Below are 24,197 nucleotides of genomic sequence, written 5' to 3' on the forward strand. Positions count from 1 at the left end.
ACGATGACGATGATGATGATGGTGAATCTCCCTTACCCAAAATGCTCAGAAGCAGGAGTGCTTTGGATCCCTTCTCCCCTGATTTTGGAATGGCTTTATATTTCCAGTTGAGGGACACTCAAATCCATTTGGCCCCAGAGGTGCCTGGTCCTTGTATGTCCTGCCTGATCAGAGAGAAGCCTTCTTTCCCCTCTTTTTGGAGAAGTAACCCTTTTGCTTTCTTCTTCTTCCAAGGGACAAGGTGGAGTCTGGCCTGACCTTCCTGGGCCTCCTGGTCATGGAGAACCGGCTGAAGGGCGAGACCCGGCCTGTCCTGGAGGAGCTGAGGGAGGCCCGCATCCGGACTGTCATGGTCACAGGTACCGCCGCTCCTCTTTTGCTCTGCCACTTTCTTTTATGGTTCGTCCATGCACTAAGAATGGACAGAGCCACTGCTGTGGAGCTTCAGCCATTGTGTCACAGCCAACATTCCCATCAGTCCCTTGAGGTCCCTGCAGGTGGGCCAAGCGAGGCTCCCTTGAGACTCAATACCTTGGCCTCTCCTTCTCCTTTGCAGGCGACAACCTGGAGACGGCCATCACGGTGGGCAGGAACTCCGGCATGATCCCTTCGGGAGACAGAGTCATCCTGGTGGAAGCCAGTGATCCAGAGGATCCCCACCCGGCATCCGTTACCTGGCAGACCGTGGAGGACACTCAGCCCTGCAAGGAGAAGAACCAAGTAAGGCACAGAAATTTCATCTGAGTAGGATTAATAGATCCATGGGGCAGAGAAGCTTAATGGTATTGAAGTAGCAAGTGCTGCCTTCCAGCCACCAAGAGGGTGTCTACAGTGTTGAATTAATGCAGTTTGGCCCCACTTTAACTTGAATGACTAAGTGCAATGGAATCCTGGGAGTTGTTGTTTTGTATGGACTTAAGCTTTCTCCATCTCACAAAACTACATCTCCAAGGATTCCAAAGCTTCCCCACTCCTCGAAATTTGTCATGCCATGCTTTGAGCCTCGAGTTAGGACTTTGGAGAGCAGGGTTCAGATCCTCGTTCAGCCCTGGAGGCCCATGGGTGACCCTGGGTAAGTCACACTCTCTCAGCCACAAAGAAAGTCAAGGGAAAGCTCCCACTGAATATATCTTGCCAAGAAAAGTCAGAGGGTGGTCTTTTCACTCTCATTAAAGAACAGAAAGGAATTAATGGCAGTTGACAAATTCTTTCTTTTAATGGTATCTCTTAATGTCTGAAGACAATCCTTTTCACTGAGGATGACAAAAAATGCATATTCTATTTATGGTCCTGGTGATGGAGTTGGCCCACCTTCTTAGGTGGGCAAAACAGGTGTCAGTGTAGAAGGGGTCTAAAATTATCTCATCACCAGATTTTCTCAGCAAGATTTAACTAGAGAAGGTTTGCCATTGCCTTCTTCTAAGGCTGAGAGAGTGGGACTCCCCAAGGCCACCCAGTTCCCATGGGAATTTGAACTTCCGCTAGTTCTGAAATCCCACTTTGGGAATCACTTTCACTTGGCTTACAGGATTCCTGCATTATCATTGATGGCAGCAGCATAAACAGCACCAGCTTCCACTTTGCCATGAATGGGAAGACCTTTCAGGTTCTCCAGAAGTACTTCAGCCCTTTGCTGCCAAAGGTAAATTGGAGGGAAAGCTGGGATGAGGGGAGGCTCTTTGCTAGTGCAAATGGAATAATGTCTTAAAGATAAACTCATTGGGCTTTCCCCAGATTCTTGTGAACGGGACCGTGTTTGCACGGATGTCTCCAGGGCAGAAGTCCAGCCTGGTCGAGGAGTTCCAGAAACTGAAGTGAGTGATTTGGTCCTAAAATGGAGAAAGGAAGTGAGGGAGGGATGCATTCCACCAAAAGCCCTGGAACAGATTGATGGACCATTATGGAAGGAGGCAGAGCCAGTAAACTGTATTGATTTGAACGTTGGGCTGTGAGTTTGGGGCTCGAATCTCTGTTCAGCCATAGAAACCCCCATTGGGTAACATTGGGTGGGCCATGTCAGGGAACCGGCACCCTGACTGATTGATTAGTCAGGTCTCACCTCTGCTAACCCGTCAGACCACTTCAGCAACAAAGAAAGTGGCACCGACAAAGAACTACAGCTCAGTCGATCTTATCTGCTGAAGCCAGCGGCACTAAAGACTTTATTTACAGTAATATTTACAATCCTAATAACCAAAGCTGTCTGGACACATCTTGCCTCCGCAAGATCAAATCATGTGGTTTTCTCCATCTCTCTCTGAGTCCGTTATCAGTGAACTTGAAGAACCTCCCTGCATTCCACAGTCCATGACATATCTTCCTGTCATGTAGTACACAAATGGAAGTCTTAGCCCTTTGCCCTTTTAACAATCAATCAGGGCTCGTTGCAATTAACCTCTTGACTGCTGGAATGCTTTCCGGAATGAATACACACACTTCCACAGCCACAAATAGATTATCACAAAAACAGTAACAGGTCACACTCTCCCAGCCTCAGAGGAAGGTGATAACAACCCCGCCTTTAAACCATCTTTCCAACAAAACCTCAGGACAGGTTTATCTTAAGGCCCCTCAAGAGCACAAAACAACAATAGAAGAGAGGGAAGCATGGAGGCCTCTACAAGAATAAACATGCTCACCTTAAGGCTATCACAAGATGCTTTTTGTGTCCGAAGTGATCGTGCTGTGTTCCTATTTTATTTCCTGGGTGGTCCAACAATGTCTTCTGTCTTGCAGTTACTTTGTGGGAATGTGCGGAGACGGAGCCAACGACTGTGGGGTAAGCCATGGAGACCGTTGTTGTGTTGTTTTGCCTCCATGTTAGTTGTTGCCCATCCTGATATCTGCCCCGTAAAAATGGTGGGGATCTTTAGTGGAAATAATCCCTTCCAAAACCATTTACAGCAAGGTCCATCTTTTCATAGTAAGTAAAGACTTTGCATATTGATTATGTAAGGAGGCATCTTGTTTGGTTTTCAGTCCATCCTTTATTGCAATGGTTCTCAACCTGGGGTCCCCAGATGTTTTTGGCCTACAGCTCCCAGAAATCCCAGGCAATTTATCAGCTGTTAGGATTTCTGGGAGATGAAGGCCAAAAACATCTGGGGGGGGCACTGCTTTACTGTATCAGTGTATTCATCTCTGTTTATTACACATAAAGCAGCCCATGCTCAGAGTTGAGATCAGGGCTGAAAGAGGGTTTCTTTCCGCTCAGAACCCATTTTTATAGGTTCCCTTTAGGGTCTTCTTAAGTCAGAGATGACCTGAAGGCACACCACAAGAAGGAGGAGGAGGAGGAGGAGGAGGAGGAGGAGGAGGAGGAGGAGGAGGAGGAGGAGGAGGAGGAGGAGGAGGAGGCGGCAGCGGCATACTGCTTTGGACCTTCAAGTCACCTGTTGCCTTATGCTGGATTTCATAGGGTTTCCTTAGCAAGCCTTTGAGTATTTAGGGACGCAAAGGACCGCAAAGTTAGCTTCAAAGTTTAAAAGCATTTATTGAAGTAAAAAGAAATCCATTGATGGATAGAAAATGTTTGGAGATAACTAACTAATCTATCCTGATCTAATACACATAGAAAGATTAAAATAACAAAGGTCTAGATAGCTACATCTTGACTAGAAGAAGGGACAAAATGCGTCCTCTCTGGAACAAAGCAGGAAAATGGAATGGCGACCAAACCTCATGGGTTGCTTCTTCTCTAGGGCCATAAACATTCCAAAGGCCAAATTGGGGAAGTTACATCAACCCTAGGAGAGATCACATTTCTAAAGCATCAAAAGGGTGGGTTGACCTAAATAGGACAGGAAAGAGGAAACAATAGTAAAGCCTAACCAGAGCATGCATAGAACTGGGGAAGGTGTCCCTAACTCTTTTCTAGGCTTCCTATCTAACCATAGAGACTTAAGCAGTGCAGGATGACATTTTTCCAACACTTACAAGGTCTTTATCCTCCTTTGGCAGATAGGGCTGGTGCTTCACCAAACTACAACTGTCAGGATTCCATGATGGTTAAAGTGGTGGGAAGCCCCATTCATTCTACAATAGATAGAGGCACCCTCAGAGTGGATTTTTGCCTGCATGAAATGGGGATCTTCCAGCACATGAGGGATCTCAGCATGCAGAAGGCATATCCCATTTTACTTGAGGATATGCAGTCAATGGGAACTCCTCCTCCTCCTTCTGAAATCTTGAGGGCTTGTGCTTCCTCCCCTCCAGGCCTTGAAGATGGCTCATGCGGGGATCTCCCTCTCAGAGCAGGAGGCCTCTGTGGCCTCGCCCTTCACCTCCCAAACCCCCAACATCCAGTGCGTCCCGGAGCTCATCCGGTAAGTTGTGCCTCCTTCCATGCGACACAAAGGACTCCCCGTTCCTCCAAAGAGGAGCAAAGACCTCTTGCACTCCCCTTCTGAGGACACCTTTCTCCACTGGACCTCCTCTCCTGGCTTCCAGATTGTCATGTTGGGGATTGCAAGGCAACGGGGAGCTGAGGAGGGTGGCCCTAAGGGTGTCCCTTTCTTCTGGACACCAGTGCACCATTAGTCCAGGCTGAAGGTGTTTCCTTGGTGCCCCTGAACCACCCACTCTCACTAAATGCATCACAAATCTTTCCATCACAGGGAAGGCCGGGCATCTCTGGTGTCCTCCTTTGCCGTTTTCAAATACCTGGCCATTTATGGCTTGACGCAGTTCTTCGGGACAGCTCTGCTTTACTGGGTAAGTCCTTCCTTACAGACTTTACAGATTCCCCTTGGGGAGATAGGGCTGGCTATAAATAAATTATTATTATTATTATTATTATTATTATTATTATTATTATTATTGTTATGACTATTTTGTTAGTGATATATCAAGGCATAATTTGTGCTATGTTTGTAGGGTAAATTACCAGAGTTACACATTGTAGTAGCTGTTACACATTGTGGAATGCCTTTGCCCACTGTGTACTTTGTTTGTGAATTATGTGTCTTAGTTGAAAACTCTGCCTGACAGTAGTGCCTAGGAGACTGTATGGAGAATGCCAGCCATTCCCTTCCCTTTGTGCCTTAGGGTGACTTGTTTGCAAACGGTGGGCCTTGTTCTGGAATAACACGCCTCCAGATGTGGCAAAGATGTTGGGTTTGGATGACCAACCCTGGCTGGGACTTTTTAAAGCCCAAAGAAAATGTAGCAAAGGTGCCTTCTCCTTAAGGCATACCAAAATCCTACAAAGCCGATGGATGGAAACCCTCCCAAAGTGGGAAGAGCAATGCTCCTGCTCCATGACTGTCAGATATGGAAGGGAAATATGCTATACACGCTGAGTGCCGACTCCATCAGTTCCAGCAGATGTTAGTTTTCCTTCTTAACTAAGATGCATTGTGTTTGCTTCCTTAACTTAAAGAATCCATGTCTTTGCCTGTGTAAACATGTTGTTTTCCACCATAGAAGAGCAGTTCTCTTCAGTGACCTTTCTAATCAGAGTTCAGCATTTCATGAATTCTGAACCTCTTGTAGTTTTCCAGGCTCCAATCTTAGGACTGTGTCCTCAGTCTTCATCAGATCCCATTCATACACCACACATTACATGTGACCCTGTTGCAAGAAGTCTGGTGTGGGGCAGCTTTCATGGGGTGGGCACAGAAGTGAATGAGGCAGCTGCAGCACAAGAGCCAAAGGTTTGCAAGAGAGGATGTCTCCGTAAAAGAGGGTATTGTTTTGTGGGTGTCCTTTTTGCAGAGCCTTGTGCCCTCTTTCCTGTACCTACTAATGAAATGATTGTTAAGAGTTGCAAAACAAGTCTACATGGGACTCCTGTGAATTGTTTTTTTTTCCAAATTAGCAACTACAGATCTTTGGGAATTTCCAGTACTTCACACAAGACGTCTGCATCACCCTCGTTGTCTGCCTCACAAGTAAGCGGATCCTCACCCTAAACACACACTCACTTAGGTTGGGAAGGACATTGGCTCCATTTATGGCCCTAAAGAGCTCACTTGCACAAGCCTTGAGTGGGTTTGGGGCCTCCTTGTCCTCTAGGGCTTCCAGGCCTTGAACCACCAAGAAGCCCTCTGCCCGATCCCAAACCAGTCTGGAAGTCTCATCTGTCTCCCTTCTCTGTCTTTGCCTACTTCTTTGGGGCTTGACAAACCCTCTTTGGAAAGGCACTCTAACTGGATTGAGGTAAATTATTCCCCTAAAAGCCAATGTGGTCTAGTGATTTTACTGTTGAATACAGGAAGGCCAGGGTTTGAAACCCACTGGTTGAGCTTATCCAAATCACACACTCTCAGCTTTGGAGGAAGGCAGTGGGGACAAATGTCCTCCGGAAGAAACATTACCAACAAAGTCACTCCACAGGTTGGCCATAAGTCAGTCATGATTTGAAGTCACACAGCAACAAATACCCTAAAGGCACCAGAACTTATCTGTTCTTGGAAGCTGGACAAGGTCCACCCTGGTTTGTACCTTGGATGGGAAAACATTGTGGAGTACTGTAGGAAAGACCAGCAGAACCACGTCCGAGTCTTCCTTGCTTGAGAAATCCTTAAGAAATCCATGAAGTCACCATAAGTCAACTTGATGGCTGAGAGACACATAAGAACTGGGCCCGGGCCCTTTCCCAAAAAGGCTGCTGAATTCCCCACCAGTGATGCCTCGCCTTCCTTAAGCCCAGAAGGACCATCAAGGGATCCCAGATGATATTGGTTCTATTTCAGAGGAAGGAACTGACCAAACCACCTCTGACAGTTCTTTGCCTTAGAAAACCCTTTGAGATTCACGGGGCCACCACAGGTCCACAGGGGACTTGTGCCACTGGCAGGGAAACCATGGCTTGTGGGCCATTGCTGAAATTTGGAGTTTCGGGTAGTGAGTGTCCCTCTCCTTATGGAATGGCTTCTCTGCCCTGTGCCCCTTTCTCCCCATTTGTCACATAAGTCAACAGAGGAATAGCGTCCCAAACACAGCCATCCTTCGAGCAACTTGCTCCTTGCTTTCCCAGGTGCTACCAGCTGTGGGGCAGGGAATACTAAGGGCCTTATTGCTTGCAAAGGGCAAGAACCCCCTGACATGGTCTTCTCCCTTCCTTCCTTCCTTCCTTCCTTCCTTCCTTCCTTCCTTCCTAGTGAGCCTGACGGAGGCCTACCCGAAGCTGGCTCCCTACCGCCCCGCCGGGCGCCTCCTCTCCCCTCCGCTGATGCTCTCCGTCTTCCTCAACGTCTGCTTCACCCTCGCCGTCCAGATCTTCGCCTTCCGCTTTGTCAGGCACCAGCCTTGGTACTCCCCAATCCGCAGCCACAGGTCAGTCCTGGCCCGATGGAAGAGGGCTCAAGGGAAGAGCAGGATGGCAAGCCCTTCTGTAGGGCTTTCCCTGCTGGCTAGCAATTGCTTCCTAAGAACCAAAGGCTCTTTCCTTTACGATCCCCTAAGTGTCGCACCTCAGCCTTGATTCACCTTACTCTGACACACAAAACTGTTCAGCAGGTTTAAGTCTTTTCAGTTTATTAAAGAAAGATAATAAAAAATTCTTCAAAAAGCAAAACTGAAATATCAAAAGTCAGTTACAAAATATAATCTTGAAATATAAATCAGGAACTCACAAGGAATAAACAATGTCCAAAGAAAGCATGGCAAAGTCCAAGGAACATGGATAACTGCAAGATAATCCAAGACATGGCAGGAAAACTAGAGATTTGTTGTTGAAGGCTTTCATGGCCGGGATCACAGGGTTGTTGTATGTCTTTCGGGCTGTGTGGCCATGTTCCAGAAGTATTCTCTCCTGACGTTTTGCCCACATCTATGGCAGGCATCCTCAGAGGTTGTGAGGTATGAAAAAACTAAGCAAAGAATGTTTATATTTATCTGTGGGGAAGTCCATGGTGTGGGAAGAACTCTTGTCAGTTGGAGGATAGTGTAAATGTTCCAATTAATCACCCTAATTTGCATTGAATGGCTACACCTACTAGCTCCTTTCTGCCTGGGGCATTCTTTGTTAACTGCCCCTAGTTCCCATGTCTCAGAGTGTTGCTTCTTATTTACTGTTCTAATTTTTGAGTTTTTTTAATACTGGTAGCTAGATTTTGTTCATTTTCATGGTTTCTTCCTTTTTGTTGAAATTGTCCACATGCTTGTGAATTTCAACTAGAGATTGCTTCTCCAGTGAAAGAAAGTTGCTTTGACAACAGCTTTTTCCCAAACGTCCCCTTTTAACGCTCTTTGCAAAACATGAAAGCATTTCTTTACCCTCTTGGCTCCCCCCACCTGTTTGCAATACTAGTACTACGCCATACCCTCAATTCCAAACAGTCCGCTCGATCTAAGGAGCCCATCCCATCAAGATCAGCTTGCTCGTTATTTCTCTGATACTCATTATCAGGCTGAGAACATTCCATCCTCCCTTCCTCCTTTCCTGAGTCAGTTTGCACCTGGCTGGCTTCAGTAGTTTCAGAGTCATCAACCCCAACCCTCCCTGTGGGAAACTGAACTTGCCATCTTTGTTCCTCATCTTCCAAAGTTACAGGCCTTTCAGGGAGATTCTGAACCTGAACCCCTGTTTCCTCATCAGAGTCTATCCTAGATTCAAGCTGAGTCACAACACTAAGTGTCATCTTCTGTCCCATAGCTTGGCCCCTGCTTCCAAAGGACCCGAGCCAATGCAGCATCACGTTTGCTGACCTTGGGATATTATCCTCCACTGAGTCTTGTTTTCTGAGCTTTTATGGGAGTTCAATCACTGTTTTCACACCTACAGGCACTTCAGTTTTAATTTCATTTTTTGTTTTGAAGAACTTGCATATTTATCTTGTAAGCTGCCTTACAATTGCACAGCTGTCATAAATACTTTTTTAACCTTAAAACGTTCTTTAATCTGTTTTCAGTGGGACAGAGTGAATAAGGCACTTTCAGAGAAAGAAGCAGTCACACAGACCTAGTACTGGGTTTATAATAGCTGTATTGTTTACACAGACAAAAAGGGGAAACACGTTGGATTCTTCATCGTCAGAAGAGGAAGAGGAGCAGGAAAGTGTTCAGGAATTAGAGGGGGAATTGGAATCCGAGGAGAGAATTTACAAGTACCCACATTTCAGGAAAGGTGAAGGGAAACAGAACAGAGACGCTGTTCAGCTAGAATAGCTGCCAGAAATGCTAAAGTAATTGGGAACCACCCTAGCAGCTGTGGGGGAACTCAGGGCTATAAAGCAGAAGCAGGTGCATCCAGCTTTTGCTGGTAACAAACTGACTCTAATACCTAAGCCTTTGCTCCCCTTGTGCCTGCTTCGAGTCTGTATTTGGGAAACTGCTCCTAAAGATTTATTGCTGTTTCTTTATCTGAAGTAAGACAGCTACTTGATTTGGGAATTTATCAGACTTAAGAATTATGTTTGCCTTAATATTTATTTGTTTTCCTTTGCATTATACAACTGAGTGTGCAGTTCTTTATGTTTTGCTGAAGTAAAGCAATTTTCATTTGCTTACCCCGTTGTTTTAAGGTTGTTCTTGAGAGACAAAACATCACATATACCCTAATATTCACTCCTAATCCATTCATTCAATCATCCATACTCACCATCCCTCTTCATTCAGTCAACTTTGGAAGGTGGCAGATGTTCAGATTCTGCATTGCTTGCAAATCTGACACAATTTTAAAAGGGGAAAGGGTCACCTTGTGTAAAAATTTTTGCTGTTGTTCTTCTTGATTGATTGACAACTTGTCATTCAGCTAAGACTTGTTGAAGCTCCATCAATTCCAGAACAGATGTTGTTTTTCTTCCTTAACATAAGGAGTAATTGTCTCTGACTATTTCAACATGTGTTGTTTACCCCAAAAGTTTGCAGGTCAGGTCTCATCAAGTCAGCAGTTTTCTCATTCAGCACATTTCTTGCTAAAGTTCATCAAATTCTTCACCTCTTCCATGATGCAGTTTTCAGGTTTAATTTTAGGATCGCATCTTCGGTCTTGCCAGGCCTTAATAGGCCCTTAGCCAGATCCCAATCATACAATTTCATTCAATACACTCATCACACAACGGCACCCAGTTCTCTAATCCATGCCACTTAATGCTACTTTACTGCAAAAGGGGTTGTTTAATGTGGAGTAGCATGCTTCCAGATGTGGAGCAGATGTTGCATTATAGCCCATTGCAGGGGTCCTCAAACTTTTAAAGCAGAGGGCCAGTCCACAATCCTTCAGACTGTTAAGGGGCCGAATTATCATTTGAAAAAAAAACATCCTATGCACACTGCACATATCTTATTTGTATTGCAGAACAACAATAACAATGAAAGAACAATACAATATTTAAAAATCAAAACAATTTTAACCAACATAAACCTATCAGGATTTCAATAGGAAGTGTGGGCCTGCTTCTGGCCAATGAGATAGTCAGGTTAATTAGGGTTGTTGTTGTGTGCCTTTAAGTCATTTCAGACCCTGGGTGAGCCTAAGTCTAAAACTATTTATTTATTCATTTACTACATTTATTTACTATATTTATATCCCGCCCTTCTCACCCCAAAGGGGACTCAGAGCAGCTGTATGTACATACAATATATTATATTATTAGCATAGCAAAATATTAGCATTATATATTACTATATTGAACTATACCACTATACTGTAATATTCTATGTAATATATAACATATAATTAATATTATTATATGGTATTATTATTAGTATTATATTGTATAAAATGATAATATTATTTATTTATTTTATTTATTTATTTTTCAAACTTATATGCCGCCACTCCCCTAGGGCTCGGAGCGGCTTACAAGAACCGGCTAAAATCAACAATTTAAAAAACATCTTAAAAACATCTTTAAAAACATCTTAAAAACATCCTAAAAGCACCTTCTAAAACATCAACAACAGAACTCAAAAGCCTGTCGAAACAATTATTGATTATTGATTATTATCAATTATTGATTATTATCAATATCATATGTATATACAATATATATTATTAAAACTGATATAAAATATTATATTATAAATGAGGGCGGGGGCCAGGTAAATGACCTTGGAGGGCCGCATCCGGCCCCCAGGCCTTAGTTTGAGGACCCCTGGCCCATTGTGTTCCATAAAAGCCTGGATGACCAACAACATTTGGGTAGCAGATGGCCAAGTGCAGAATGCCATCAGCGGGGAGCAAGGCGGAGGCATGGGCTGGTCAATGAGGGTGATGCCATCCTTCTTGGGGGTCTTCTCTTGCAGGGGCTGCCCCTTGGGAAACCAGCCCTTCCTCCTAGACAACGGGACAGGGAATGCCACGGAGCCAGAGGACATGGTGCTGAGCTATGAAGACACTTCTCTCTGGGCCATCGTCACCTTCTACTGCATCATCGTGGCCTTTGTCTTCTCCAAGGGGAAGCCCTTCAGGAAGCCCATCTACACCAACTGTGAGTTCCAGGAAGAGGGCATCTGTGGTGCATGCGTATGTGTGTGTGGGTGTATATTCCAATATTGTAAGCATCTGTCTTTGACCTCTGGGCCAGCTTTCCCCCTATTTGGACTGCCCAGTCTCCAACACCATCCCTTAAAGACATAGAATCATAGAATTCTAGAATTTTAAGAGACCCCCCAAAGGCCAACGAGTCCAGCCCCACTCTGCCAGGTAGGAGGACACCATCCAAGCCCTACTTCCACAAAAGGAAACTACAAACATGACCAGCACCATGATCAGGATGTAAATCCTCCAGATAGTTGGGGTGCAGATGAGCTGTGAGGAAAGGGAAAGGCTCTAGTATGGCCACCCTTCCTGGCCACTTCACCCAGTCAAGGGTTTTGCTGAAGGGCAACGGAGCGTAGTCCTGCCTTTTGGGTGGTCATCTGGAAGTAGGGCTTGGATGGTGTCCTCCTACCTGGCAGAGTGGGGCTGGACTCGTTGGCCTTTGGGGAGTCTTCAAAACCTACAGAGAAGGAGACTTCACCAGACTCCCAAGCAGTCTATATTCCACTGGAGTTGGAAGAAACCCATAAAGGCCATCCAGTCCAATAGAATCCTGCCATGTAGGAATACAAAATCCAAGCCCTCCCCACAAATGGCCATGCAGTCTCTGCTGAAAACATCCAGAGAAGACTCCACCAGACTCCAAGGCAGCAGTGGATTCTTCTGTTGAACATCTTCTTGCCACCAGAAAGTTTTTCCTAAGGTTTCAGTGGAATATCTTTGCTTGCCATTTGAAACTAGTAATTATCCCAGTGACATTCCTGCTCTCCAAGGTCTCATTGAGATGTGTTTGCCTTCCTTGCTATTCCTGGGTCTCCATACTCAGGTCCAGATGCTGTCTCCATGGGTTTAACTGGGACCCTTTCCTCCTTTCTTTGATTCTGCAGACATTTTCTCCATCTCCCTCTGCATCCAGCTGGGCCTGAGCCTGTTCCTCTTCTTTGCTGACATCGAGGCCATCTACAAGGGGCTGATGGTGAGTATTCAAGGGGCCTGGACAGCACGTGAGCCCTTGAAGCATCAGGATCTGGCCAATGAGAGCAAGGCTGAAAGCAATGCTCTGTGCTTGGAGCAAAAGCCAGGATTACGCTCTGCTGCCTTTCAGCAAAACCCTTGACTGGGTGAAGTGGCCAGGAAGGGTGGCCATACTAGAGCCTTTCCCTTTCCTCACAGCTCATCTGCACCCCAACTATCTGGAGGATTTACATCCTGATCATGGTGCTGGTCAAGTTTGTCGTTTCCTTCTTTGTGGAGGTAAGTGAGGAACCGGGGTTGTGATTCTGGGCTTGAAGACTGTCTGAAGGGTCTGGATCGAGTGTTCAAGAATGTCAAGACAGGACTGGACTGGATGACCTTTGGGGGTCTCTTCCAAACTTTGTTACCTTATGGCCAAAGTTTGATGCTTTCACAAGAGTGGTATCCATTGCTTTGGTGGACACCATCCCCAAGGAATATAGAGACAGTGAGGAGGGGGATTGTGAGGAAGGGACATTCCACCCCACAAATGACAGCAAAACGCTTGGGAGAAACATTCCTTGGTATTCCTCTCATTGCTGTCTTCTTATTAACCTGGAAACAAGGCAGCCTTCCTTAGTAACTGGACCTGATCATCCCACCTTGGGTTGAAAGGACTGAAGTATCCCCAATAGGGAAGGAGACCAACCTGATGGGTTTTTCTGTTATTGTTGTTGTTCCTTGTCTGCCTTCAAATTGTGTTGAAGGTGAGAAAGCGTGCCTTGCCTTTGGTCAGCCAGTGGGTTTCCATGGTTGAGTGGAGGGTCAAACCCTGGTCTCCAGAGCCATACGTAGTGCTCAGGCCATTGTGCACCGCTGCCTGCTTCCCTTCTTCCTTTTCTTTGCAGGACGCCATCTTGCAAAACCACCGCCTCTGGCTCTGGATCAAGGCGCTCTTCCGCTTCCGTTCCTCCAGCACATACCGGATGTTGCAGAGGCAGCTGCAGAGGGATCCTTCGTGGCCTCCTTTGAACCAAAGGGACTTTGCCGAGGACAGGAAAGGCGAGGCCTACGTCAACCCTGTCTTTGAAAACAGTGAAGGGGACTAGTCGGGACTGAATACTTTACCTGTCCAGGATGCAAATGGAACCAAATAGTAATACAGATCCAATTACAAAGAAGATATTTGGATAAGTTGGAAACAAGCAGCGTTGGGAACTTCTGAGTTGAAAATGGTGCTGTGTGGTTGGCTGTGATGAAGAATGGGCCTTAGTCCTGGCTCTTTCCTAGTTGGCTGGCTACCAACAAGCAAGAAAGGCCTCCTTGGCACAGCAGGCTCAGGGAACTGTGTGCATGAGCCCAGGGTTTGTTCCTGGCATCCAGGAAATGTAAGTTGGGCTACAAGAATGGAGCGGACCAAGGAAGGACTATCCCTCTCTGCCCTGTCTTGCCAAGGCTTAGCCACAATTGGAATGGTCCAAGCCTCTGAGAGGCCTAAAGAGACTGCTAACTTCAACTTTGTGGTCATAATAAAGTTGACTTTGGTTTTTTTTCTCTAAATGATTTTCTTTTAGCCTTTTGTAATAAATGTAAATATGTGTTATAGAAAACTGTCAAATGTGTGGACGATGGATGTGAGGTAGATAGATTGAGACACTTACAGCCTTCTGTCTCAATTCTCCCCTCTGTTCGGCAACTCAGCATCTGCCTAGTAACACGAAGAAATAAGACTGCATAGCTGTCTGCCGATCCTGGCGGTAATAAATATTTATTATACAGCTAAATACACAGATAGCAGCCGGAGCTGCTCAGACACGTTTCTCTTACAGCAAAATTAATGGCGACTACAAGAATTCTTATCAGTAAAGAATAACTCCTCCCAAATTCCATTCTCTGTGACAGGGGATAGGGAAAAGGCAGAACTGCTTAATGCCTTCTTTGCCTCGGTCTTCTCACAAAAAGAAAGCCATCTTCAACCTCAGCAACATGGAATGGACGAAGGATTGGGGGAAATCCAACCCCAAATAGGGAAACAAGTTGTCCAGGAACACCTGGCCACTCTAAACGAATTCAAGTCCCCAGGGCCAGATCAGCTACATCCAAGAGTATTGAAGGAACTAGCGGAAGTTATTTCAGAACCACTGGCAATCATCTTCGAGAGTTCTTGGAGAACAGGAGAAGTCCCAGCAGATTGGAGGAGGGCGAATGTGGTCCCTATCTTCAAGAAGGGAAAAAAGAACGACCCAAACAATTACCGTCCGGTCAGCCTCACATCAATACCAGGCAAGATTCTGGAAAAGATCATTAAGGAAGTGGTCTGCAAACACTTAGAAACAAATGCGGTCATTGCTAATAGTCAACACGGATTTACCAAAAACAAGTCATGCCAGACTAATCTGATCTCTTTTTTCGATAGAGTTACGAGTTGGGTCGATACAGGGAATGCCGTGGATGTAGCATATCTAGATTTCAGTAAGGCCTTCGACAAAGTCCCCCACGACCTTCTGGCAAACAAACTAGTAAAATGTGGGCTAGACAAAACTACGGTTAGGTGGATCTGTAATTGGCTAAGTGAACGAACCCAAAGGGTGCTCACCAATGCGTCGTCTTCATCATGGAAAGAAGTGACAAGTGGAGTGCCGCAGGGCTCCGTCCTGGGCCCGGTTCTGTTCAACATCTTTATTAACGACTTAGACGAAGGGTTAGAAGGCACGATCATCAAGTTTGCAGATGACACCAAACTCGGAGGGATAGCTAACACTCCAGAAGACAGGAGCAGAATTCAAAACGATCTTGACAGACTAGAGAGATGGGCCGAAACTAACAAAATGAAGTTCAACAGGGACAAATGCAAGATACTTCACTTCGGCAGAAAAAATGGAAATCAAAGATACAGAATGGGGGACGCCTGGCTTGACAGCAGTGTGTGCGAAAAAGATCTTGGAGTCCTCGTGGACAACAAGTTAAACATGAGCCTACAATGTGATGCGGCAGCTAAAAAAGCCAATGGGATTTTGGCCTGCATCAATAGGGGAATAACGTCTAGATCCAGGGAAGTCATGCTCCCCCTCTATTCTGCCTTGGTCAGACCACACCTGGAATACTGTGTCCAGTTTTGGGCACCGCAGATGAAGGGAGATGCTGACAAGCTGGAAAGCGTCCAGAGGAGGGCAACTAAAATGATTAAGGGTCTGGAGAACAAGCCCTATGAGGAGAGGCTTAAAGAGCTGGGCATGTTTAGCCTGCAGAAGAGAAGGCTGAGAGGAGACATGATAGCCATGTACAAATATGTGAGGGGAAGTCATAGGGAGGAGGGAGCAAGCTTATTTTCTGCTGCCCTGCAGACTAGGACACGGAACAATGGCTTCAAACTACAGGAAAGGAGATTCCACCTGAACATCAGGAAGAACTTCCTCACTGTGAGGGCTGTTCGGCAGTGGAACTCTCTCCCCCGGGCCGTGGTGGAGGCTCCTTCTTTGGAGGCTTTTAAGCAGAGGCTGGATGGCCATCTGTCGGGGGTGCTTTGAATGCGATTTCCTGCTTCTTAGCGGGGGGTTGGACTAGATGGCCCTTGAGGTCTCTTCCAACTCTACTATTCTATGATTCTATGATTCTATTATCTTCTACTTGGGAAAAGCTGGAGTCTCATTCCTTTTCCCTCTAGGCAGTAAATCATTGCTCTATGTGATTAACTACTTCTGTACTGGATTGCTTACCGAATCAAACACACACTTACATTGAAACAATGAGTTAAACGTTTCACTATATTTAACCATTACCTTGACAAAAACAATCCAGAGACATAAGAATGGCACCAGTGTAGTGATTTCAGCTAGGACTGCAGTTAAAGGGTCCGTGCCTGGAGAGCATATGCTAAACCAGATAGGCCAAGACAGAGAAACAAACTTGCCAGGTTGAAGACAAGTCAGAGGTTTATTATGATTTGGCCAAAGACCATGCAGTCCAACCTCCTTCTGCCTTCCAGGAGGACACCATCCAAACCCTCCTGACAGATGGCCAAGAAGCCTCCAGAGAAGAAGACTGTGTAGGACCCTGAGGCAACAACAGCAGCATTATACCTCTGTTGAACAGCTCTGATTGACAGAAAGTTCTTCCTAATGTTGAGGTAGACTCTCTTTTCCTTCAGTTTGTATCCATGGCTCCTGCATAAAGGCCTCCAGAGAAGGAAAGAAACTGCAGTGGATGCCCAGGCAACTTTGAAACAGCTCTTGCCTTGAGGAAGCTTTTCTTAATATTCACATGGAATCTCTTTTCCTGGAGCTTTTCCTTTGCTCCATTGTGCCCTGCTCCCTGGAGCACCAGAAAACTAATTTCACAAAAGCACCTTGGCCAACGTAGGTGTGAGGTTCCTGTGCCTTTTCTCACCTTGCTCAGATACATCTGGAATTGGGAGGAAACCTCACCCAATTTGGCCATTGAAACAAGCCACACCTGAGTATTTGGGTCACTGAACAGCCTGGCATTCATTAGAAGGACTTTGGGTGGCCCAAGTAACCTTTGCAAATACGGGGTCCATTGGGCCAATAAGCAGGACATTTCCAATTAGCCCAACTAAGGTCCACTTTGCAAAAAGCAGAGATGTCCTTTCCCCCAAGAAAGGCAATGAAGACATTTCCAGTTGATGTCTTCTCAATCAGTTTACATGAACTATCAAGGAAAGAGCACTGGAAAAATGCTTAGTGAGGCAGAAAAATTGAGAATTTCTATAGGCAAATAACAGCAATGGCATTTCTCTTCTCTGAACAGCTTGGCACCAGGAGTATTCTGCATTTTGCTATTTTCCCCCAGATCTTGGAATCCTTGCATAGACATAATGAGTTCTCTTGGAGAGAGGATCCAAGTCTCAACATGGAAATATTCTTCCGTTGTCATGGTCTGACCACCACATGATCGGTTTAAGACTCACCATCTCCTCGAACCTCCCCAAGGGTGGTGGACCCATTAAGATGGTCTGCCCCAGGAGACTTATGGATCCTGATGGATTCCTGAGTTCTCTTGGGGTTTCTCCTGTCATGGAGGCTGATGATCCTGTCAATGCCTTGGTTGACCGCTATAATAGCGAGATGTCCAGGGCAATTGACACAATCACCCCCAAATGTCCCCTCTTGTTGCAAAGACTCACTTTGGCTCCCTGGTTCTCAGAGGAGTTGGCAGTGATGAAACGCTCGAGAAGGAGACTAGAGTGCCGCTGGTGAAAACTCAGGACGTCTCTGACCGAGCACGGTCTAGTGCCGCTATTAAGGCCTACTCCGTGGCTTTGCAGGCAGGCAGGAAGACCTTCACGACTGCCCGCATAGTGTCTGCAACTAAAAGACCATTGGAGTTGTTCCACATCATCAGGGAGCTCCTCCACCCTCCGGTGGGAAGCTTCCCATCAACAAGGTGAAGTGTCATAGCGATGAAGATGGAAAATAAGGTGGGGGCAATAACACATCCCTGCTTGACACCTGATTCCACCTTAAATGGGTCACTTTGGGAGCCAGTGCTTTCCAAGACTGTTGCCATCATGTCATCATGCACGGCAAGGAGGCAGTGGGCATTGCCAACTCCCCACCTTTTAGTACAGGATCAAGGACAGACCCAGACTATGGGAATCTGCAGAGGAGGTTCTCTCCTGAAAATCCTAACATCTATCGATGCATAGAATTGGAAGGAACCCCCCAAGGGCCACCCTGTCCAACCCCTTCTGCCATGCAGGAAAATAAAATCAAAGTACTCCCAACATTTGGCAATTTTACAGATGATTGCTCCCATTGGGCCTTCCAAGATGTTCAAATACTGTCCTCATTAGCAGTGCCATGGCTTGGCAAACTAGTGTTTCCGCCCGTTAAGGACAGGGGATAATTGCACCTAACTGGATGATGATGGAGATGGCCTTTCCCCAATGCAGGGCTTGGCCTCATTTCATAGCATCATAGAATCATAGAGTTGGAAGAGACCCTCAAAGGGCATCCAGTCCAACCCCCTTCTGCCAGACAGGAAGACACAAACAAAGCACCCTAAAAGGTGGCCATCCAGCCTGTGTTTTAAAGGCACCAGAGAAGGAGGCTCTACCAGAGTCCAAGTGAACCAGGCCCCTCATATATCATAGAATCCTAGAGCTAGAAGAGACCCCAAAGGCCATCCAGTCCAATCTCGTCAGTCCAGAAAGACACCATCCAAACCCTCCCAACCAATGACCAGTCTCTTCTTCAAAACCTCCAGAGATGGAGAGTCCATTAGATTCCCAGGCAGCAACATATTCCAGTGCCAAACAGCTCTTACATTCAAGAACTTCTTCCTAAATTGTAGGTGGGGTTTTGTTTCCTGCCATTCAAAACCATTGCTCCATTGAGCCGCTCCTCATGGGTCTTGGCCTCCAGACCCTTGGCCATTTAACTCACCCTTCTCTGGACACGTTCCCTTTTAGTTACTGGGTTTGCTTAATTTGGAGAAGATAAAGCTGATAAGAGACTTGATCGCCATGTTTAAATATTGGGGTGGGTGTCCCATTGAGGAGGGCCAAGCTAGTTGCTGCTTTGGAGACTAGGACACAATCGAGCAATGGATTCAAATGGCAGGAAGAGAGATCCCACTTAAAATTTAGGTAGAACTTCTTGAGAAGTCAACAGTGGAATAGGTTGCAACCTGGAACTCAAGTGACATCTTTCCTGAAGAGTTTTGAACAGAGGCTGGATGGCCTTCTGTCAGGAGGGCTTGATTGGATGTCTTTTGGGGGACTCTTCCCTCTTGAGAATTCTCTGACTCTTTTGGAAAAGAATAGGGAAAGAATAGGGAGGAAGGAGACTACATGGACTCATCCAAGTTGTTTTGGTACCTAGACTTTTCTTATATCTCTGAGTATTCTAAAACACATATTTAATCAATTAGAGAAAAAATAAAGTCAACTTTATTATCACAAAGTGCAAGTTAGCAATCCATTTTGGCAGTGACTTAAACCATTCAAACTGTGGCCAAGCCCTGGCAGGTAGGTGGTCCTTCCTTGGTCCACTCTTGTGTTTTTTGGATGCCAGGAACAGGAACTGGGCTCGTGGGCGAAAAAGGCCATTCTTGCCTGTTGGTAGCCAGCTAGCCAACAGCAAGGGCCATGACCAGTGCCAGTCCTTCATCACAGCTGACCACACAATGCCATTTCCAGGTCAGAAGTCCCCAACACTGCTTATTTCCAGCTTTTCCAAGGATCTTCTTTGTAACAGTGCTCTCCACAGATCTGTATTTCTATTGTAAGTTCCATTAACATCCTGTACAGATAAATTATTCAGTCCTGATCCACCAGCCACCTCTTGAGAGGCTCCGTCTGCCTAGTCCCCTTCACTGTTTTCAAAGACAGGGTTGGTGTAGGCCTCGCCTTTCCTGTCCTCGGCAAAGTCCCTTTGGTTCAAAGGAGGCCAAGAGGGATCCCGCTGCAGCTGCCTCTGCAACTTCCGGTATTTGCTGGAGGAACGGAACCGCAAGAGCGCCTTGATCCAGAGCCAGAGGCGGTGGTTTTGCAAGATGGCATCCTGCAAAGAAAAAGAAGAAGGGAAGCAGGCAGCATGGCACAATGGTCTGAGCACTGGACTGTCAAGGGATTTCAGCTCTGCAAGAACCATGAGTTTCGGGGCCCGGCATGTCAAGCTCCCAAAGAACCAAATAATACACTGCCCTGTTTTGTCTTTCAAGAACAGCCTTAAAACACTGTGGTAAGTAAATGAAAACTGCCTTACTTCAGGAAAACATAAGGTACCGCACACTCAAGTGGAATAATGCAAAAGGAAGCAAGGAAGTCATATGGCAAACACAGTTCTTAGTCTCTGATACACTTCCAAATCAAATAGCAGTCTTACTTCAGACAAAGAAACAGCGATAAATCCAGATGCAGACTCGAAGCAGGCACCAGGGGAGCAAAGGCATTAGAATTAGTTTGTTACCAGCAAGAGCTGGCTGCACCTGCTTCTGCTTTATAGCCCTGAGTCCCCTCACAGCTGCTAGGGTGGTTCCCAATTCTGGCAGCTATTCTAGCTGAGCAACGTCTCTGCTCTGTTTCCTTTCACCTCTCCTGAAATGAGGGTACTTGCAAAGTCTCCTCCTCAGATTCCAACTCACCCTCAGATTCACGAACACTTTCCTGCTCCCCTTCCTTTTCCGAAGAAGAGGAATCCCTAACATCCACAGATGGGATGAAGGCAAAGAACAGATGCATTTATTCAGTTTGGCCAAGTGCTGATGTCAGCGGTCACATACTTAATATAATATAATTAATATAATATAATTATATAATATATAATGGACAATATGTAGAGCTTGAGATACATATTCAAGAGCCAAAATTTTTGATAGTTGGCATCTGTGCCCCTATAAGAGCAAAACCAGAATTATATCAGAAACCTTTAATAGAAATTAAGGAATTCCCCTATGAAAATATAATACTGATAGGAGACTGGAATGGAGTGGCGTCACTTAAACTGGGCAGACTATCAGTGAAGAAGATGAAAGGAGACCAGGGTAAACTTCCCAAATATTTCATTGAATTCATGGACAATCTTACAATTCAAAGTGCTTGGAAATATAGCAAAGGAATTCACATTTTTCTCAGCAAGACATAAGTCTCAATCCAGAGATAAAAGCCGAATGAGAAGGAGGAGGATAATAATGATGTTCATAATAATGATGATACTAAAGATAATACTAGACACTGGGGAGACAGACATTTGAATTCTCCACTAAGCCATGGAAATCCACTGGTTGAGCAAGAACAAGGGGCACACGCTCTCAGACTGGGACATGACTTGAAGGCAGGTAACAAAATCCATAGCAACCAAATAGAAAATCAGGTTGGTTGTTCTTCCTAATTATTGGGGTACTTCAGTCCTTCCAGCGTAAGATAAGGTCCAGGTAAGAAGGCTATCTTGTTTTCAGGTGAGAAAGGAGACAGCAATGAGAGGAATGCCAAACTCTGCTTCACTTGTGGGATGGGATGCCCTGTCTGCCGTTGCCTCAGTTTCCCCTGTGGCTGGCCTCCACAGCAGTGGGCCCCACTCTCATGAAAGTATCATCCTTTGGCCATAGAGTTCTACAGTTCGTCGGGACCCCCCAAAGGCCATCCAGTCCAAGCCCTTGCTGCCATTGGAGAAGACTCAATCCCAGCCCTCCCAGCAGTCTTCAAGAGAAGCACAGCCATTAATGGCCCCAGCCGCCATTTCTCACTCACCTCCACAAAGTAGGAGACGCCAAACTTGACCAGCAACATGATCAGGATGTAAATCCTCCAGATGGTTGGGGTGCAGAGCAGCTGTGGGAAAAAGAGAAAGGGGCCCCAGGCTGTCCATTCCCATTCATTCCAAAGACCTCTAGCAGCCCTTTGGACCAGCATGACCGTTCTTGTTGGCCATTTCACCTGGTCAAGGGTTTTGTCTCAGGACAACTGAATATAATCCTGCCTTTTGCTCCAAGCAGGGAGCATTGGTTTTAGCCTTGCTGGAGAAAAAGTGCTCATGGCACAATTGGAAGGACCATGCTGTTTCCGGGTTCCTTGAATACTCACCATCAGCCCCTTGTAGATGGCCTCGATGTCAGCAAAGAAGAGGAACAGGCTCAGGCCCAGCTGGATGCAGAGGAAGGTGGAGAAGATGTCTGTAGAATCAAAGGAGGGAGAAAAGGGTCCCAGTTAAAGCTGCAAAGATGGGTTCGTTCAGGGATAACAAGCGAGGCACAGGCATCTCAAGCGGACCTTGGAGAGAAGGAAGGGGATGGGATTGGGATTATAAGTGGTTTCAAACAGCAGGAAAAGAGATTCCACTTAAACCTTTTGGAAAAACAGTACGAAGAGCTGCTCAACAGAGGAATCTGCTGCTGCCTTGAAATCTGGTGTAACCTCTTCCTTTTGAGGTTTTCCAACAGAGCTGTGTGTTGTGTGATCTTGCCTGGCAGAAATGGGTTGGACTGAATGACCTTTGGAAGTCCCTTCCAACTCTGGTGGAATGTATTCTGCCTGGGAATCCACTGGATTCTCCTTCTCCAGAGGTTTGGAAAGAGGCTGGATGGCCACCTTCTAGGAGGGCTCAGATTGCATTCCTGTGTGGCAGAAAGGGTTGGACTGGATGGCCCTTGGGTGCCCCTTTCCAATTCCAGTGGAATATATAGACTGTCTGATGGGTAATTCTTCCCTAGACGTCTTTCAACAGAGACCAGATTGCCATCTGCCAGGAGGGCTTGAATTCTGTCTTCCTGCCAAGCAAAATGGGCTGGACTGGATGGCCCTTCGGGGTCCCTTCCAACTCCAGAATTCTTTATTTTTAAGGGATAGGATTTAAGGCTTGGGAGTACAAAGAGAGGCAGGTTGGTCCAGAGACCAAAGACAGATGCTGACAAGGGATGGAATATATCTATATCTATATCTATATCTATATTGTTGCACAAGAGCCCTGAAACACCTTTTCACCACACAGCACTCACTGTCGAGATAATCCAGTAAGTAAAACTTTATTTAGAGAAGTGCATATAAAAATAAGCAAATCTAAAAAAGAGAATAAAAGGAGACTGTATTTGAAATATTCCTTCCCATGACATCAGTCTCTCCCATGACATCGTTCCTCACACACCTGTTTTTCCTCTCCTTATCTCTTAGCCTCTGGGAAAAGTGAGTCTGTCTTTGTTGAATGTGCTGCCTCTGAATTTCCAAGCGCCTGGATCTGGACAAACATTCATCTCCCACATTTCTCTCAGACGGCACTTCTGGCAGGTTCTCATGAGAACTGATATCACTTTCTCCAGTCTCGTGGGAACTGCCAGGAGATTCCAAATCAACTCTGTCCAAGCCACTTCTATCCTTCTCTGGGCCTTCTGAATCTATCCCAGCATCTCCTTCCTCATCTTCTGAGCACTCAGAATCTGATCAGGCTACAACATATATAGATAGATAGATGGATAGATGGATGAATGGGTGGGTGGGTGGATGGATAGATGGATAGATGGATGGATGAATAGATGGATGGATGGATGGATGGATGGATAGATGGATGGATGGATGGATGGATGGATAGATGGATGGATGGAAGGATGGATGGATGGATGGATGGATGGATGGATGGATAGAGATAGATAGATAGATAGATAGATAGATAGATAGATAGATAGATAGATAGATAGATAGATAGAGGATGCCCCCCTTCCCGGAACTCACAGTTGGTGTAGATGGGCTTCCTGAAGGGCTTCCCCTTGGAGAAGACAAAGGCCACGATGATGCAGTAGATGGTCACTAATGGCCAGAGAGAGGTGTCTTCGTAGCTCAGCACTGTGTCCTCTGGCTCAGTGGCATTCCCCGTCCCATTGCCCAGGAGGAAGGGCTCATTTCCTAAAGGACAGCCCCTGCAAGAGAACAGCCCCCAAGAAGGATGACTTCTCCCTCGTTGACCAGCCTCTGCCTTGCCCTCAGCTGATGGTGTTTTGCACCCAGCCAGAGGGAAGCAGGGCTTGATATGACTGAGCTCGAGTGAACATCCCTCCCACTAGCCCTGCCTTTATTGATGCCCCGCCTCTTCCCCAAGACTTTTTTTATCGTGTCAGAAGCAACTTGAGAACATACTGCAAGTTGCTTCTGATGTGAGACAATTGGCCGTCTACAAAGGGATAGAAGCTCAGCGCTGCCTCAGAGCTTGTAACTCCGCCCATCCCAGTCCTAGCCACCCATTTGTGGCCCAACCAACCTCCCCCTCCCCCTCCCCCCCCCTGCACCTTGGACTAGGGGAGAGGCTCAGCCCCACCCTCTTGAGCAGGAGCCACGCCCACCCCTCTAAGCCACGACCCCTTTCCAGGG

General features: G+C 46.2%; 2 protein-coding genes across 2 annotated transcripts in view; one reads left to right on the plus strand and one right to left on the minus strand.

Moving 5' to 3' along the window:
* Positions 1 to 13,935, plus strand: part of LOC100558109 (probable cation-transporting ATPase 13A5) — a 37,915-nt gene extending 23,980 nt beyond the window's left edge. Inside the window, exons 12-24 of the mRNA XM_016997581.2 lie at positions 235 to 359; positions 557 to 720; positions 1,529 to 1,642; positions 1,735 to 1,814; positions 2,737 to 2,779; positions 4,216 to 4,325; positions 4,617 to 4,713; positions 5,819 to 5,891; positions 7,104 to 7,278; positions 11,194 to 11,378; positions 12,316 to 12,404; positions 12,602 to 12,682; positions 13,291 to 13,935. Of these exons, the coding sequence (XP_016853070.2) occupies positions 235 to 359; positions 557 to 720; positions 1,529 to 1,642; positions 1,735 to 1,814; positions 2,737 to 2,779; positions 4,216 to 4,325; positions 4,617 to 4,713; positions 5,819 to 5,891; positions 7,104 to 7,278; positions 11,194 to 11,378; positions 12,316 to 12,404; positions 12,602 to 12,682; positions 13,291 to 13,491 (1,537 nt within the window). The 3' untranslated portion in view covers positions 13,492 to 13,935. The remainder of the gene's footprint in view (positions 1 to 234; positions 360 to 556; positions 721 to 1,528; positions 1,643 to 1,734; positions 1,815 to 2,736; positions 2,780 to 4,215; positions 4,326 to 4,616; positions 4,714 to 5,818; positions 5,892 to 7,103; positions 7,279 to 11,193; positions 11,379 to 12,315; positions 12,405 to 12,601; positions 12,683 to 13,290) is intronic.
* A 5,334-nt stretch (positions 13,936 to 19,269) lies between these two features.
* LOC100557913 (probable cation-transporting ATPase 13A5) overlaps positions 19,270 to 24,197 on the minus strand; it is a 57,446-nt gene continuing 52,518 nt past the window's right edge. Inside the window, exons 27-30 of the mRNA XM_062976950.1 lie at positions 23,565 to 23,749; positions 21,927 to 22,015; positions 21,594 to 21,674; positions 19,270 to 19,905 (exon numbers count right to left, since the gene is read on the minus strand). Of these exons, the coding sequence (XP_062833020.1) occupies positions 19,705 to 19,905; positions 21,594 to 21,674; positions 21,927 to 22,015; positions 23,565 to 23,749 (556 nt within the window). The 3' untranslated portion in view covers positions 19,270 to 19,704. The remainder of the gene's footprint in view (positions 19,906 to 21,593; positions 21,675 to 21,926; positions 22,016 to 23,564; positions 23,750 to 24,197) is intronic.

The sequence above is a fragment of the Anolis carolinensis genome, chromosome 3, assembly GCF_035594765.1.
Source record: "Anolis carolinensis isolate JA03-04 chromosome 3, rAnoCar3.1.pri, whole genome shotgun sequence".
Lineage (NCBI taxonomy): Eukaryota > Metazoa > Chordata > Lepidosauria > Squamata > Dactyloidae > Anolis > Anolis carolinensis.